Here is an 18416-nt window from a genome sequence, read left to right as displayed (position 1 = left end):
TGTTCTACAAAATATATATTGTTGCCTAGCAAGGAACCATGGCAGCTATCTTGTACACGTTCGAAAAGCCGGCATTCAGTTTCGCCTCATGCTATTGTCCCGGTCGCGCCGATACCGCGACCTATGCCATTCTAGGCCAATCGCGTGAAGCGATTCCGAATGTAGGCTTTTCGAACGCATTCAAGATAGCGGCATATGTCGGCCAACAGCAAGTTCTGTTGAATCAACAGGTAACGAAAAAAAAATAATACGCATGTAGGCCCTTACCGTCGCAGGGTCTCCGTCCAGCTGCCGCGCTCCGTGGTTTGAGACGAGAATTGCCGACGCACCGTTTTGGTAAGCCATCAGCGCCTCTCCAGCTGCAGCCATGCAAATAATTTTGTGCCGAAATGGCGTTATGAGCACAATGGTAAACCACAAAGCGCAGTCAGAACAGAAGGAAGTGTAACAACAGGTTCTACAATGTCCAAATAGCCAAGGAAGACGCAGATCTCATTGCGTGACCACATGAGCACTGGCATGGGGATAGTACATGCTTCAGGATGTCTAGATATACTTCTAGCAATTAGTTTTCCATTGATGAAGCTGTATTCAGACGGCATACAGCTGCACAACAGAAGAAACGCCTTCCAGCATGCATTGATGCACCAATGGACAGTAATAAACCAAACAACGGTACGGTGTGTTCTCATACCCCCAGCGGCTATTTGTTTTGAGTTGTTAAGCACCATGTACAGGCAATTCAGGGAACTGTGTGGCGTACTTCGAGAACTGCTCTGTCTGAAACCAGAAGTTGCATTAAACTTGAAGATCCCCTAGTGCTAGCCAAAACCGCTCGTTATCGGATTCAATAAAATGCATCCACAATATTGAAAACCAACTAGCCAAATTTTGAAAACGTAGTTAAGGAGTAAAAGCAATACCGTAAGTTCCACTGTTTTTATGTGTTATTTAGACTGTCATAATGGCGGGGTGGATATTCTTCCGCAAGACCTATATAGCTCAGCAAAAAAAAAAGAAGAAAACATTTATCCATAGCGGAAAATAAGGTCCATTATCAAACATAGCCCATGATTCGTAGATACGAAAACATAATAGCAAGTATTGTTTTGTCTTTCGGCTTAATACAACCATGATCACGAACAAGAACCGAAAGCAAAACGAATAACCGAAAAATTGAAGGCGTTCTTTGCCTGCGTGCTATCGGGCATCCGTCTTGGCATAATGGCCCACAGTGTGAACCTTATATGTTACCAATCACAAATCCCAGCAAAAATTGTGATTTCGCGACGAGAAACCTCCTCCCTACATAAATGAGCATTAGAACAAAGGTTCAAATCATCTAACCGGCATTTCTTTAGGACGAGTAGCGGTACTCGCATATTTAATATCAACATCCGTATGCAGTCCATTGTATTCATAAAGCCACAAATACTAATTACGTAACAGTGACGGTACGCCACAGGTTGAAGAGAACTGAAACACCAAAAACATCCTTAGCACTAAAGAAACCTGCAGCTACGAGCAACGGAAAGCCGTAATGCGAGTGCCATGGAAGAAGAGCCCGTTATGATGAGGAAAACGGTCATAACGGGAAAAAGCCGTCACTAAGTAGACATGGTAGCGTCACATTCAAACTGGACGCCAACAGGCTACACAGCTCAAATATTAACACCTTTTTGTGAAGAGTTGAGCCATTTTTAGCCAAAGCCTTAATACAGGCTGGACCGGTGGTAATATGATGATTTTTTTTTATTTCTTCGCACCTCTCCAATGGAACAATAGCGGAAGCTCGTGCTTGTCCTATTGGGGTATACTTTCTCTGCAAGCCTCTTCAAATGTACCTTCGCGTGTTGACCCGACACTGGCACCATCCTCTGTCATCGCTCCCTGCCTCCTACCCAGGTTCCTACTTTTAAAGGACTATATCACGTCATCAGAGTGTTTTGCCGTCAAGATTTTCTCCCGCTGTATTCCGAGAATACCCCCGTGGGTTCTGCCTAAACCTGTCGTTACATTGCAGATCCCTGGAATTACTAAAAAGTCATCCGTTGCATCTATTGGCCTCAGGCAACTCACCCTGTTGCACATTTCTGCAAAGTACGGAGATACTGTACACGTGTATACCGATGGCTCTGTCACACCATATGCCTCCACTGCAGCCTTCGTTATTCCACATATGATCATCGCTCGGCGGTTTAAACTAGACCATAGCTCAACATCAACTGCTGCAGAACTTGTCGCTATCCGAGAGGCACTTCGATTTCTCTCCAAGGAGCCTCCTCACGCATGGACGATATTCTGCGATTGCAAGCCAGCTCTTCAAGCGATTGTCTGTGTCGTCAGATGTGGCCCTTACTATTCTATGGCTATAGAGATTACAGAGCGTCTCGACCACGCAAGTAGAAATGGCCACAATGCCACCTTTCAGTGGATACCCTCATACTGTGGCCTGATCGGGAACAAACAGGCAGACGCGGAAGCGAGAACTGCTTTAGATAATGCTTGTGAAGTACGCATCCCATTCTCACGAACAGACACAAACGCCCTACTTCGTCGAGTAAACCGCAATTCTACGTTGGAACACTGGACCCAACCAGATCGGCGACACAAGCGATTACACAAATGGGACCAAGAAATGAAATTTCGTATGCCTCACAAGCGCAAAAGAAGCCGCACGAGCAAAGTGCACCCAATTCGCCTTGGTGCCGCATTCAGCAAAGATATATGATAGGTGCCAGTGATACTAGCCCAAACTGTGAATGCTGTGAGGTGCCAGAAGCACTTGAACATTTCTTTTGCGTGTGTCCCGCGTATGCGCAAGAACAACAGCAACTTGTCTCTTCCATCGCAAAGATCCATGAGAGACCGCTAACGGACGAGTTTCTTTTAGGTCCTTGGCCTAATGCAACCAGCGCAGCCCGGGTAACAAGAGCCGCTATACCTTTTCTCCAAGCCACTGGGCTGGACACACGGCTTTAGAGATGTTACAACTCTGTGAATTTGTATATACGCATCTCTTCCTTATACCATCATCACTCGTCAGTCCTTTCCCTCCCCATCCCTTTTCCCCAGAGTAGAGTAGCAGGCCAGAGCAAGTTAGAGCTCAGGCCGACTTCTCTGCCTTTCTGTAAATAAATTTCTTCTCTCTCTCTCTCTCTTGCACCTCCTGTCCCGTGCTGTTTGTATATGTTCACAGAAATACTTTTACATGAGCTGATCACACCGGATAATAACTGCATTTACCTCGGCATCCCCAGAGCATTAACGTTCGTCCCTTCGGTAGGTGCTTCACATCAAGCATATGTAGCAAACTGGACTATTGCTAGTGACACCTTGAAATAATATGCTGGACTGTAACAAATTCTAAGGAATTCCTGTGCTGCGCAGTTCTTTCTCACGTAAAATATACAACATAATTTATTCCGCTGAAACACGTTGCTGCCGAAAGCCTCTTCTTATTATGTTCAACACGGTTACCCATGCAGTAAGTGCCCTGCTCATATTGCTTCAATACACATTGGAGTGCGATTCGGCCTTACGCTGTGGCGCCATTATTCATACCACCAACACCAACCATGATGTAACCTGTAGAAATCACCTGTTCGAAGGCCCCGATGGCCAGTAAGCGCGCCAATCTTTAAAAGGTATTTCAAATATAACTACAAAACTAAAATTAACGGGATTTCGTGTGCATTGTCAAAGTCTCATCATCATCATCAGCCTGGTTACGCCCACTGCAGGGCAAAGGGCTCTCCCATAGTTCTCCAACTACCCCGGTCATGTACTAATTGTGGCCATGATCTCCCTGCAAACTTCTTAATCTCATCCGCCCACCTACCTTTCTGCCGCCCTCTGCTACGCTTCCCTTCCGTTGGAATCCATTCCATAACTCTTAATGACCATCGGTTATCTTCCCTCCTCATTACGGGTCCTGCCCATGCCCATTTCTTTTTCTTGATTTCAACTAACATATCTAACTCGAGTTTGTTTCCTCATCCACTCTGCTCTTTTCTTATCCCTTAACGTTACACCTATCATTCTTCTTTCCATAGCTCGTTGCGTCGTCCTCACTTTAAGTAGAACCCTTTTCGTAAGCCTCCAGGTTTCTGCCCCATATGTGAGTACTGGTAACACACAGCTGTTATACACTTTCCTTTTGAGGGATAGTGGCAACCTGCTGTTCATGATCTGAGAATGCCTGTCAAACGCACCCCAGCTCATTCTTATTCTTCTGATTATTTCAGTCTCATGATCCCCTTCCGCAGTCAGTACCTGTCCAAAGTAGATGTATTCCCTTACCACTTGCAGTGCCTCACTACCTATTGTAAACTGCTGTTCTCTTCCGAGACTGTTAAACATTACTTTAGTTTTCTGCAGATTAATTTTCAGACCCACCCTTCGGCTTTGCCTCTCCAGGTCAGTGAGCATGCATTGCAGTTGGTCCCCTGAGTTACTAAGCAAGGCAATATCATCAGCGAATCGCAAGTTAAAAGGTATTCCCCATTAACTTTTATCCCTAGTTCTTCCCAATCCAGATCTCTGAATACGTTCTGTAAACACGCTGTGAATAGCATTGGAGAGATCGTATCTCCTTGCCTGACGCCTTTCTTTATTGGGATTTTGTTGCTTTCTTTATGGAGGACTATGGTGGCTGTGGAGCCGCTATAAATATCTTTCAGTATTTTTACATACGGCTCGTCTACACCCTGATTCCGCAGTGCCTCCATGACTGCTGAGCTTTCGACTGAATCAAACGCTTTCTCGTAATCAATAAAAGCTATATATAAAGGTTTGTTATATTCCGCACATTTTTCTATGACGTGATTGATAGTGTGAGTATGGTCTATTGTTGAGTAGCCACACTACGTAAATCACCACCTCACAGGGCCACAGGTACATCAACTACATACTATCGCGCTAAGTACGCTATACAACGCTCAAGTACTTAAGGTCAAACTCTACAGAAACAGAAACAATAAAAATTAAAGTTGGTACTTTGTAGTTGCGGTTGCTCGCACGAATGCTCCATGGACACGGCTACGCCTAGCGGAAATTGTCACTTGAGTGCATGTTTGCAGCGTGCAGTAGGCTACGTGCATTTGTTAATAATGTCTTGCAATATCATTGAGTCCATTTCGGGGTCGCGGGACCTGTCAAACAGTTGATGGCAAACTAATCTGCTAGCCGTTGGCATCTGCACGCCATTACTTAAAGGGAAGCTGAAAGGTTTTCCAGAAAAAATGAGTGAACATCTGTACATAATGGTTTTCAACCCTCCGAATTCGAATATCGTATCGAAATTGAGCGAAAGAAAGCGCAAATATATTTTATTTCGACAAAAAGTGCAGCAGCGGACACGCCCAGCTCGCGCGTCTCGTTTCCGCCTGTGATTGGTCGGTGCGCCTCGTGACGTCAACTCTGCCGCAGCCGACCGCTGCCGCTACACATGAAGCGGGGTGCCAGGTAGTTTGGTGCTCTTTTTCTGAGACGGTAATGAAAAATTTAGAGAGACTGCGTTTTTCTGAGGAGTTCGGCGTTACTCCCTACATGTACGAGCCGATTGCGAAGAGCCGGCCTCTCGAAGAAGCAAACGATGCTGGTGCGAGCAGTGCTTTCGACGCGAACGAAAGCAAAGTCTTGGGATATCCTCGTGTTGGAAATGCTCTTTGATGAGTATGTTTTTTGCAAAGCGATCTAGTGATCTCGCCGATCTTTCGCCGATCTAGTGAGCTCGTTTCCGGTCAAACAACTGTAGTGTTGTGTTCCTGCATGCCTCCTCGTGGAACGTAAGCGGGGATGCGATCTTCGGCATTGGTGCGCTCTCCAAAGCTGTCGGCAATCTACAAAGACGGTTTAAACGCGTGAAAAGCTTCCCGGTTCATGCAGTACGTGTAGTGACCTTCATCTGTTGACTACCACTCACGTTGACTACCACTCACGTTAATTACCACTCACGTTGACTACCACGCACGCTGACTACCACTCTACATACACGCAGACGCACCAACAAAGGAATGCAGGGTCGATCGAAGCAGATTACGATGGCACGCACGCAGAAACAAGCGCGGTCAGGCACGGTCGCGGACGCTGCGAAGGAACGAAGCAGAGTTGACGTCACAACACCGGGGTTTCCGATCTCCGCTCCGCTCGCTCACTCAAAGGGGGGCGGAGCTACAGCGCAATTTCAACCGACGATTACGTCGCTCCTAATTGAAAAAAAACCCAAATTTTACCTACATGGTTTATAAGGTTCCCGCATCCGTATATGAGCGTCTTATTGAATTCGACAGACTCTTCAGCTTCCCTTTAAGAAAGATGTCGTCTACTTCCTTCTGTACTAGAGTGCCAATTTGCGAAACTCTAGTCTCATAGCTACTATTCTTTCAACACCGCTTTCATTTAGTGCTGCTCTACACTGTTAAAAAGCCCGTAAAATTAGGGAACATCCTACGGGACCGCAGCCGCTCGAACGCCGTAGTTGCCGGGTCCTGTAACGGGCTTCAACGGCTCCGAACCCGTTTCACAACGGAATCTTATTTGGGGGCATGATAAGTAGTTATGTATATTGTTACTAATGTGGTGAGTACCGTTATTGCCTGCGATTGCCAGGAGGGCCATCCTATATCCTTTTCGGTAATGCAGCATTAAAGCTTCAATGGAACTAACTTCTTGCTCGGAACTTGCGCGACGACACCCGACGACACCACGGCGCTGAAGAACACCGGCAGGAGCGCGCAGGCCCAATTTCTGTCGTGGTTTCGGATTAGCGTGCCGCGGCGGTTATGTCCCGGCAGAAACTTTCATTTAACGCGTTTTTCGCTGCTGTAAAGTGCAACCAGTGGTGTGGACTCTACGGCTCCTCTATCAACGGATTATATGGTAAGTTTGAATGAGCTTGAAATCTTTGCTGTGTCGGAAAGCTGTTCATCTGCGAATCACTGACGCACCGCCAACCCGGGCGGCGCGCAAGCCTTTCTGTAATGGCACGCTTCCTTGCTAGAGGTTACTTTGCTAGACCTCATGCGAGTGATTTTGTGACGTTCAATCGTAGACATACATTCTGGGCATGCAACTGAGTGGCTTAGCTTGCGCTATCGCCCTGGAAATTAAAACGTGTCGTCGAATCGCCGGCCAGTGCTGCTCAATACGAACTACAACGCGCGACGACTTTCCCACGCGCTTGAGCGTTGTATAGCGTACTTAGCGCGATAGTATGTAGTTGATGTGCCTGTGGCCCTGTGAGGTGGCGATTTACGTAGTGTGTCGTTGCACGAGTTCGTATCGGTAATGACGACGTGCTCATGTCTCGTGCGTATACCTCGCCACTGCTAATAACGCTCGCCAGCGCGGCTAGAGATGCCACCCGCGCCTCACACTGGCGCACCGGCGTTAGATTACGTGCCGCTGCTCAGGACGCGTTCGACTAAAGGCTGTTTCACATGGCGCGATTTTCAGTCAGCGACACAGCGAATTTCGTCGCTCAGCGACCGCCGCGACGTCGTGGGCTCTCCGCGACTGGATTCCAACATGTTGGTCGCGCCGTCGCTCAGTCGCAGCGATCGGCGCGATGTGGGAGGGGCAATGTGCGTTTCACCGCGCGTTCGTAGCTCTGTGGAGCAATGTCGCGCGTCAGTTCTAGCTATGTTAAGGGCGTACCCACAAGCGTTTGCGGCTTAGGAGCTTCATACATTTTTTTTTTTCTTTCGCTTACACAATTCGTTTGAAAGGAGAAGCTGCACGCTATCCAGGTCGGGAGAAGGACGCGACTTCAACATAAGGCACGTACCCACTTGATTGCCGCCGTCGTCAAGCTCTTAATCCCTACAAATCGCGCCAGCTGCTTATATACATGCACACTCAACAGTAGTTTGTTCTTCGCAAAAGCAAATAATCATCCAGGGAAAGAAGTTGCGGCTTCCATAGTAACAACGAAACTAAAGTGTACTAGACGGAACCACCCCACCGACGCCGGGCAAGCCGCACGCTCATGCTTGCGGTGTTGTGCAGCGCCTCACTCACTCTATCTGCAAGCTGTCGTAAAGTCTCAACCCTCTTAAACGTTACAAATAGTGTACCTATTCTATTATCGAATAATAATAGGAAAATTCGAATATTTGACTAGTTTCCATGTTGGTTTTATTTAACGATGCAGGCATGGATACTTTGTGAGCAGGAGGCAACCTTGCGCATCGCTGCGACGGATATCGCGCTGCCGCAAACGCATGTGAAAGCTGTGAGCGAAAATCGCTCTGCGACGTGCGCGGCAGAACGATCTTTTTCGCCCCAATCGCGCCATGTGAAACAGCCTTAACTCTGGTAATAAATTCGCAAGTCATCTGCGGTCATCACAGCACGATTATCTTTTGTTGAGTCATCGCTCACCGTTTCCAACGATGGCGGCAAACGAGGCGCTAATAAGGCTGCGTTGCTTCGACAGACACCATTCGTAGCCGCGCGCCAGCCGGCACGGATCAGATACCTTGTTAGAATCGCCACTGCGAAGATGACCCGGTGAATTCTTTTCGTGTGTGGGGCGAACACGCCCTGAGCAGCGGCGCGCCCGACAAGTGTTCTCGATTACAACACCGGCGCTCCAGTAGACAGCGCGTATGAAAACGCGTATGGCATCTCTGGCCACTTGCTCGCCGCGGCAGTGAGTTTACATGCCAGCATGAGCTAGAGGCAGTGATGAGAAAGAGTTCTCGTAAGTGAGGGCCGGTTAGCGGGTCGACCTGAGTGAACACCAGTGAGCGTGAATGCATGTGAATTCAAATCTGAATGGCGATGAATGTAAATTGAGTGCCTGAGGGAATGCTAGTGTGAGCGATAGTGTAACTGCCCGACAGCTAGTTCAGTTTGATGGGGACTGTTACTGAGTGTCCTACTTGAGTGTGAGTAAACTATGTGCAGTGCTGGTCACATGTTGTAGACGTGTACGTGTATGAGTATCTGTTTCTGAGAGTGTGAGTCAATGTGATCCTTGGTTGAAAAAGTGCGAGTTCATATCATTTTTCCAACTAGTTCGCATAGCCGGAAGTAGGAGTGGATATTGTCACGTGGCAGTGACTGTGAAGGAAGCAGTCAAACTGAGAAAGACGAAACTAGCGTTTTATTGGGCGAACGTGTGCCCTCAAAAACAGGCTACACTCAAAGAACGGCGACAGCGGCGAACAAAGTCAGCGATCGTCGAAAATCTGGTCAACGTGTCAAGCGCGTCGGCTTTTATACATCAGTCGCCGAATGTTCCAGACTGATCGTTGGGACCCGCGTGCCTTCCACAAAGTTCTACACCATTCGCGTCAGGCGATAAAATCAGATAACATAAGGTAGGCGACAACAGACAGTGGATAGAAGTATCGATAACTTTCCAGAAACTTCGGATACATGCAGGCGCTTCCCGCGCTGTGTGATAACATTTGTTAGGCGGCGAAACGTGGTCGCCCGGTAAAAATAAGTCTACGTGTCAATATGTATGTGAAATAATTCCGTACAGTCGCCCAAATCTTTAACTGGTGTGCGGGAGCGGCGACTTTTCCGTGCGTCAGCGCCGTTTGACGGGGCGAGGCTCGAAACAGTCTGAGGCTAAGCGCATGCGGACTAAGCGCGCTCAGCTGGGCCCATCGTCTACTAGGCTGTTTCCAGCCTCGCCGCGTCATACGGCGCTGACGCCCGGAAAACGCCCGGAAAAGTCGCCGCTCCCGCACACCAGTTAAAGATTTGGGCGACTGTACGTCTCTGACTAAAAGTGAACGCTGCTGAATGTGCATTTGTGAACATGATAGGAACATGAAATTTGTCTTTAAATAAGAAAAACACAGAAATATATATGCTTCTATATCATTTTTTGAAAACTGAGAAAAATGACATAGTTTCTTTCATTGCACCCAGCACTTTGCAGGTTTAGCTGTACCCTGTGCTTTGAACTAATTTGATGAGAAATAATTTAAAGATGCACTCTTATTGAACATTTTGTGTGAAGCATGTGCATTGACGTGCTATAAAGCACTTCAAGTATACTTGAAATGTGTGAAAGTATGAACATTTCATTACTGTTTTAAATGATGATTTGCCCTTACGTAACAAATAAATAAATAGGACTAATAATAAAAGCAATAATGAAAGTGGTTTACCTACAAAAATGTTTTATTAACACCCTTCACTGTGGGCTTCTGAGGATATTGATAATGTAGTAATGACCTTAAAATGTGCTATACCTCTTTATGATAGATGAGACACCCCTGCAAGAGGTGCAACAAAATTTTCCGATTATTGGAAGCGTTCTTCGAGCACACCTTGTACCATGAGGCGTCATCAAGGTTTGTAGAATGCAGTGTTCCTAGCCGTGCGGCTGCATTGAAAAATTACAACACAATGCGACGCCATATCACAAGGTGTCATTCTCGACTGCCACCCTGTAGCGCAATTAACTTTCAAGCTTCAACCAAGCCATGCTCTGTTGAGGGCTGTGGGAAAAAAGGGGCCGTAAAACAGCTTTAATGCAGCACCATAAGGAACACCTGACAGGGAGCGTGCACACTGCTGTTTGTTTCACAATTGATGGATGCTGCAGCAAACTGAAGGCATGGACTTCACTGAAAAACAATTTTTCCCTATACCACAAGGAAAAACGCAACGAAGTAGACGCAGCAAACATGACTGCAAAGAAATGTGCAACCTGACAGGTGACAAGGATGCTGCATTGGTCGGTCTCATACCCCTTGTGTTGCCCTATTTCAAGGATTACCTCAGCCAACTTGTACAATTACATGAGGCCCGTGTTAACATGCATGCATTGTATGCAAGTCACATGTGCACACGGTTTACTCGGTTCTTGCGGTGTAATATTGGCAATGAGTGATTGGTTAGTGGTCATTCTTGGATTTCTGCTGCATAAGTGAAAGATTGATTATCTTTGCTTTCTTTACAGTTGTATGTGTCTGTACCGCAAGAGCAAAAATTTGTCCCCCACTCAGCTCCAAATTCTTAAAGAACTTGTGGAAAGAGTGGATATTGTAATAAAACCAGCAGACAATGACGGCAGTATTGTAATCTGGCCTATAGAAAAGTGCAAAAATGAGGCGTTGAAACTGCGCAGCCACACCCATTACCCAAAACTTGACTCTAACGCGACTTTGATTTACAGCAACCTTGTGCAAACTACAATAACGGAGCTTCTGTCTCAGGAACAGATTACCCAGTCTGAATATAGCTTTATGAGGCCCAAGAACAAAGAAGCAGGCAGCTTTTATATTCCTAAAATACATCAGGTTCCCGTAGAAGAAATATTCACAGCAGAAATCCCAGTTCCTCCTCTTCTCTCTAATAACACACCTACTGAGTCCCTATGTAAATTCTTAAATTACCACCTGTCGAACATCCCCACAACCCTCTGATCTTTTGTTCAAGACACGCCTCACTTCCTTCAAATTATCGACTGCATTAACGCCAACCAAATTCTCTCTGACAGCGCTATTCTAGTAACTTTAGATGCTTCTGCCATTTATATTAACATACGCATGAGTGAAGGAATTGAAGCCGTACCAAAGTCCCTCTCACTCAGTCCTCAAGCGCACGCTCCTGAAGTTTACCTGTCACTCCTTAGGCTAGTTCTCACACTCCACAATTTCGAATTCGATTCTACTCACTACCTGCAAACTTTCGGCAGAAGCATGGGAACACCATTCGCTCCCACGTACGCCAACATTTTCATGGGGCAGTTTGAAGCAAACCTGATAAAATCATACCCTTTAAAACCCCACACCTATCTGCATGGATACCGCCATGGCTGCGCATATTTCCATTGCAGCGTGGAATAGCCCAGCATGAGTGCCAAGATTTGGATAGATAATTGTCTGTAGCTGCGGAGATCTGTGTGTATCTAATGGTAGGGGCTGAAATTACGTGCCAAGCTTAGTAGAGAATGCGGAACCAACGTGGAATTATAGTTTAGTTAACACAATAGTTTTTTGCACGGCTGTTGTTAATTGCGTTTGACACCTGCCTATCTCATATTCATTCCAGATACCTCGTCGTCGGCATATCAGGAAAGGAGGGCACGCGCCAAGAAATGAAAAGGAGCAAAGGTGCCCGCTCGAAAGCTCTGGCGGCGAGCACAGAGATTGCCTCATTCAAGAAGAATTGGAGCTCTGCGAGTCTGTTATTATTGCTTTGTTTACTTCAGGTACTGACTTACATTTCCTGCTTTTCATTTTCAGCTCCTCAGATGGCTGAAGACAGGCTCGTGTTCTGTCTAAGGTTCATGTTCTTTGAATACACAATTGAAAATTGACCGTCTTGTGTTTGTCTTTTTTCCGAAGAATATCCATAGTATTAATGTAACTTTATGCAGTATGAATTATTCTGCATGAAACACATTTGCTGGTGTTAGAAAAGGAGAAAGCTCACGAACAAAAGTTCAGCTCCTAATTCCCATACAAGAACCAAAAAGGTGGTTTCGTTCATTATTCTGGCTAACATCTTTATTCTTTAATGAACTCCTGACTGTACGAGTTCCTTATCAATAAGACTACCTGACAGGTCGCTACAACAATGGGGAATTCTGTACAAGACAGAAGGAAAGAAGTCACACACAAGCACCTGTAGCAATCGCTTGTGTGGCGATTCCTTTTCTTCCGTCTACTATGCTGCATTATTTTATGACGTTTACATTATTCATGAAAACTCCTCTACAGCATAGCAACCATACAGATTTATTATGGTGTCATTACAGTCATATTTTTTGACAGGTGAGATCCCACGTGCACCAGTTACAGTTCTGACCCTGAACTTGCATGTTACATTTATGTAACCGTTCACCCATGGTGCGACATTGACAATGTTCGTAGGTAACTACGGCTTTAAGAGTTTTCATTGATGGTACGGCATCAGCAACGTTAGAAGGTATTACGGCTTTAATGGTAGTTTCTTGCGGTACGGCATTTGTAATGTTCGTAAATAAGTATAGTTTCAAAGGCTTTTGCTTGTGGTACGGGATTGGTAATGTTAAGGAATAGTACGGCTTCAAAAGAAGTTTCTTGAGTTGCGGCACTGGTAATGTTCGTTGGTAACTACGGCTGCAGTAGTATCATGTATTATTACGGGAACTTCCTGGCATCAAGAGTTTGCAGCTTTTTTAGCGTAATATGACGGCAGTGTTTTTAACAGTGTAGACATCAACGGCCTTTTTAACCAAGCTTTGACGCGAATGGTTGCTCCACGCGTTGATAAAAAAAGAGGTACTTTAGCATACACTGAAGACGATGAAGGCGAAAGCTTTTCCGCTCGGGCAAAATTCATTGCATTACTTCACATTTTCATTCTGATGCGTTGTCACTTCCTATTGTTTTCGCCGACCAAACGTCTTTGGTTCCATTGCCTTAATTATCTCTACCTCAATTAGCTTTGCCCTAAATACCACACAAGGTCGCGGGTTCTCCCACCGAAGGCAGTGGGTTCGAGTGGCCTAATTAACTATATCCTATATAATTGTGCCCTAATAAATAAGCCATTTAATACACCAAAGGTAGCGCGTTCTACTCTCGACCTTCACGATTTCCATTGGAACCCAACTTGAAGATGTCACCAGTTCACCCATATCTGCAAGTGGCTTCGACTCCCAATGAAGGTTGTGGATTCGAGTGCCTTAATGATCTCTATATTAAATAACTCTGCCTTAATTCACGTCGGCTTAATTACAACCAGAAGTAGTGGGTTTGCCTCTAGACCGTCACGATGTCAGTTGGAATCCAACTTAGATATATGGCCGGTTCGCCCATATTTCCAAGTGGCCTCGATGGTTCCACTCCCACCAAAGGTCGAGGGTACGAAGATCGCGGGTAGGAGGGCCCTAATTACCTCAATATGAGTGCATCTGCCCGAATTACCCAAGTCAGAACAAGACGTCATGAGTTCGACTCCTACCAAAAATTGCGGGTTCGCGTGCCTTAACTCCGTCTCAATGAAGCGCGCCGTAATTCACCTTGCCGTAATTAACATAAAATGTCGTGGGTGAAACTGTAACAAGGTAGAGGGTTATACCCGAAATTCTGATACCCTTGAACTTGCCCTTGAATAACGCTTGATAGCTAAATTTTCGTCCCATGAGCCATGTACGGCTGTCGCCTTATTAACCATAAATGTTAAAAAACGGTCGAGCACCTTTCGTCCTGCCAGGTCAGGCGTAACAAATTGTCTTGCTTTTTCTGCAGACAACGTGAAAGGAAAATCTGTTTAAGCTATGCAGATGCTCGTGGCTGTTGCCCTTACCCGTCAAGACACCCTTGACAACAATGGGTAGAGTCGAGATGCTCCGCAACCAGCGCAAGTCGTCCCACGTCGCAGAAGGTGATAGTAGGTTACCAACGAAATCCTCGCTGGAAGGGTCGAACGTGAATGATTTTCCTGGCCATGAGGCTTCCAGATTGGCGAAACTGCAAAACAGGCGCCTTGTATCATCCCCAGAAGGTTTATTTGTGGCATACGTTAATCAGTGTTCTACGGCTACGCAACTATGGAGCCAGAACTCCGTTTTATTATATAACTTTAATCAGGACCAGCGCATACTGCAAATATTAAAATTTGGTGTACGGCTCAGGGCATCTCAAACTCAAGAAGATAATTGACAGTTGGGATGCACTCAGCTATAAAGTTTTAATAAATGTTGCCACATGGGACATTTGGGCAAAACTTTGTATTTGATGTTATAAGTCAAATGGGATACCTGCCAACTCTGCCGGATTTTCTATAAAGTTTAAAAATTTTGCCTCGTTTTACAACTTTGCGTATCGTGCTCCAAAGCTTACCAAAATATTGTTTTTTATAAAGATTCATTCATCGTTTTTCAAATACATTTTTGGAACTCTTTTCTTAATGACATACACCAGAGGGGACACTTGGGGTGCTACAACGTAAAACTGTTCCAAACTTTTCTATTCCAATTCTGTAATCAGCCCTCCCCATTGGCCAAAAACTTCTTTGGACAACCCCCCCCCCCTTCAACTGTCCGTCACGCGACGTCACGAAAACCGCGATAGCTCCCCATCTGATATAACGTGTACACACTGATTATGCATGATTGGACCGAAAAAAGGAAAACGGCTATTTCTGATTCAACACCTTTTCTCCATTAGCCCCCGGCTATTAGTCAAAAGTTTTCGGGCTGCATCCACTTCACCTGCCTGTCACGCGACGCCACAAAACCGCAAAAACTCGCCGCGTCACAGTGACGTGCACGTATTAAGGATGCATTAATGTGCCGAACAAAACTGAATTTTGTTCTGAATAGCAGCAGGCTGCCCCGTTGAAAAACGAATAAAAGATGGATGCCGCCCATCGCTCAGGCACTGGCTACTCGCACCTGCCGGAAAGCATTGGTTTATTTGCGTGTAATAAAACTTCTTGCGTGGCCGTGTAACGTTTTCGAGCACTTTTGGCACGTTTACGAACTCATTCTGCCATCTCTTCTATTCTGTGGATCCATTTTGGCGTCATTCTTAAGCTGCCGTTGCATGCCGCCGCGATTTTCGACCAACCACCGCAAGTTAAGTAAGTGAAAGCGGACCTATCGTAGACGCGAGCACCACCTTCCTCATCCGGTTATCGACTTTGAGTGCAGTGGCTCGGCCCTATCGAATCCCTCTCCACTTGATCATGCTCCTCGCCTCTTATCAGCCAATTAGATAGGACAAGCCGCTCCCTGTAGGCAATGTTATTCGTTTTTCAAGCAAATAAAAGTGACCTCATATATGAACGAGGAGAGCATTTGATTGGTCTGTTCAGACAAACCTGCGGGTGACCGCCCTTGCTTGCGTCGGCGGTTACGAAAATTTGATGTCAGGGGGATGGAATAAAAACATATTGGAATAGTTTTACTTTATAGAGCCCTTGTTTCTTGCGCGTTGATTCAAACAAGTTCCCATAGGAAGGAAAATCGGCAACAGCAACTTTACTGCAAACGTCACCTCTGCTATCATAAAGGAAATGTGCTGCTTGTGTGTTTCGGATATTCTAAATTTGTTGCTGCTTGTAAAAGTGAATCCTTTTTATTAAAATCATTTGTGTAAACAAAAAAGCTGTGCTCACAGCAAATAACTTCTTTCTTTCTTTCTTTCTTTATTGATTTATTTAAGACAAGGAACAGATTGTCTTAGGGGGACACGGCTAAAGGCAAACATTTGCCTGACTAGGCCGTGCCACCCGTACATTGGCAGCAACATGGCAGTGGCAGGCTTTCAGGAGGTCACACATGAAATTATAGTACACATTTTCAACACATGAGTATACAATTCGCGTAAGAAGAAAGAAAAAAAGGTTAACGTTTATACAGTTTTTTAAAAAATTGAATCACAACAACAACAGGAAAAAAGAAGCACGTACGAAATTTTTTATACCTGTAGATGAGAGGTTAAATTTTTCACAGTTTTCTAAAAACAACAACAAGAAACACGTACAAAATTTTCTATACCTGAAGTTGAACATTTCTATTAGTCTTCGGATAGTAACAATTCTTTTACCATTTTCTTAAAGCTTTGCTTTGAAATTCCAGAATTTAGCAGGTCTAATACCAAGGCGTAGTCGTTTAGAAGGTTAGGAAGTTGAACTGCTAGTTTTTGATCTCCGTATTTTGTTCTGCAACGTGGTTTTCCTATCAGAGTTTTTCTGAGGTTATAGCTTGTCGTTGTGCCATGGTATTTACTTTGGAAGGAACATTTGTCTTCCCAGAATTGCCGTGAAATTTCGAGGAATAATTTGTAAGTGTGAAGTTTTGATACTGTTAATATTTTATATTTGTTATAGTATGGTTTAGTGGTATCAGTACGTTCTAAGTTACCTATCGCGCGCAGTGCGCGGTTTTGGAGTGTTCGAATTGATTTTAAGTTAGTTTGTGTAGTGGTTGACCAAACTAGACAACAATAAGTTAATCGAGAATGTATAAGCGCGTTGTAAATATTGCGCTTCACATTTATCGGTAGCAAATATCGCAACCTATTTAGCGCACCGACAGCACGGGAAATATTTTTTCTAAGGACATATTTCATGGAATGTAATTTTTAAAAATCTGGCTGTTGGTGCCTGTTCGAGGTTGACCTTCTGAACGTGTACGGAAACGTCTTTCCGTCTGAACGGAAACGTGTAACGAATCTACCCCACTAAGAAAAGAGGAGCTTTGTCTAGCTTGCTTGCTTTGCAAGCGCACAGTCGTGTTTCCTTTCATCAATTGGTGCTTGTTCTAAATGGAGCGCTATATGTAAATTGGGTAATTTGCAGCTAAAATATGATTGAAACACTTCTCAAAGAAGCCACTCATTCCGATTTCATCCATTCGTTTCGCTCTTGTTTGCACAGTTTTTCTTCCGATTGCTTAGCGGTGCTTGGCGAACGCTTGTGCTGCAATGCTAAGCCGCATGTGTTGCCCTAATTTGGAAGACGCTAAAAGCAAGAGCTCACCTTAGGCCTTCCGGAAGGACAAACTTGTTCATGCCGAGGCTTACGGCCTGTCCAGCGACAGGCGAGTCCGCAGTGACAACGACGGCGGCAAAGCCCTGGCGTTCAGCCCTCCTGACAAGGGACTCGGTCAGGGAGCGGTTGGAGAAGATGTAAGTCTGCAGCCATAGCAGGCAGTCAGGCGCGCCGGCTCTGATGTCTTCCAACGACGTGGTGCTCATGGTGCTCACGATCATCAGCGTTCCCGCGTCCCGCGCCGCTGCACCAGATAAAGTCGGAATTTGCTGCCTGGTGCACCGTGTCGGAATTTGCTGCCTGGTGCACCGTTTAACATTTGCCCATGTGGTGCCTTTCCGTCTTGCAAGCGAGTTGGTGTGCGGATAGGCGGACACATCTATTGCTTGTATATTAGTGCCAAAACACATCAGCAAGCTGTGGAACGGCGCATCTAGCTAACTCTTCTGCCTACTGTGGCGACAACCAAAATGTCTTGTAGAATGCCATGGGCTGCGTCGCCACGCCTGCAATCGCCCTTGTTCGGCTTCTCCGCGAATTCAAAGTGTGTATCCAGCACTATCCTTTCGATAAGAAATCAATAGCTATTATTTAGGCTAGTGTTATCCTTCATTATATGTCCAAATCATCGTCATTCGTCATGAATAAACTTTTCGACAAAATGTATTCTGACAAAGCGCAATACTGCCACGTTTGCCGTGGTGTGTAAACGGTGGGCTAATTTTCTTCGGGGCAGGATTCTGCGATTGTTGGACGGCTACTAATTGTACAACAGTCGAAAGCAATGGTACAACTTCAGCGGCAATGATATTTTCGAATATGTACTGTCTCTAGCAAAATGTTCGTTAGCCTTGTTTCAAGCTGCGCAAAAAACGATGTACATGTTCAGGCGCGCCCAGTGGAGAGAGAAGCGAACACTCGTGCACTCTTCCTGCACTTGATTAACGGCTGTTTGG

The 18416-nt window shown here is 45.5% G+C and overlaps 1 protein-coding gene and 1 pseudogene across 2 annotated transcripts in view; one reads left to right on the top strand and one right to left on the bottom strand.

Moving 5' to 3' along the window:
• The window catches only part of LOC142591132 (uncharacterized), a 78371-nt gene that overhangs the window by 11276 nt on the left and 48679 nt on the right, over window positions 1-18416 (bottom strand). For both annotated transcript variants that reach the window (XM_075703511.1, XM_075703512.1), the window contains 3 exons: window positions 17449-17704; window positions 14269-14432; window positions 268-359 (listed from right to left, as the gene is read on the bottom strand). In XM_075703511.1, the coding sequence (XP_075559626.1) occupies window positions 268-359; window positions 14269-14432; window positions 17449-17704 (512 nt within the window). The remainder of the gene's footprint in view (window positions 1-267; window positions 360-14268; window positions 14433-17448; window positions 17705-18416) is intronic.
• Window positions 10304-12292, top strand: LOC142590756 (uncharacterized; annotated as a pseudogene).

This window comes from Dermacentor variabilis, chromosome 8 (assembly GCF_050947875.1).
Source record: "Dermacentor variabilis isolate Ectoservices chromosome 8, ASM5094787v1, whole genome shotgun sequence".
Classification (NCBI taxonomy): Eukaryota; Metazoa; Arthropoda; class Arachnida; order Ixodida; family Ixodidae; genus Dermacentor; species Dermacentor variabilis.
This window is presented reverse-complemented; position numbering and strand designations above follow the sequence as displayed.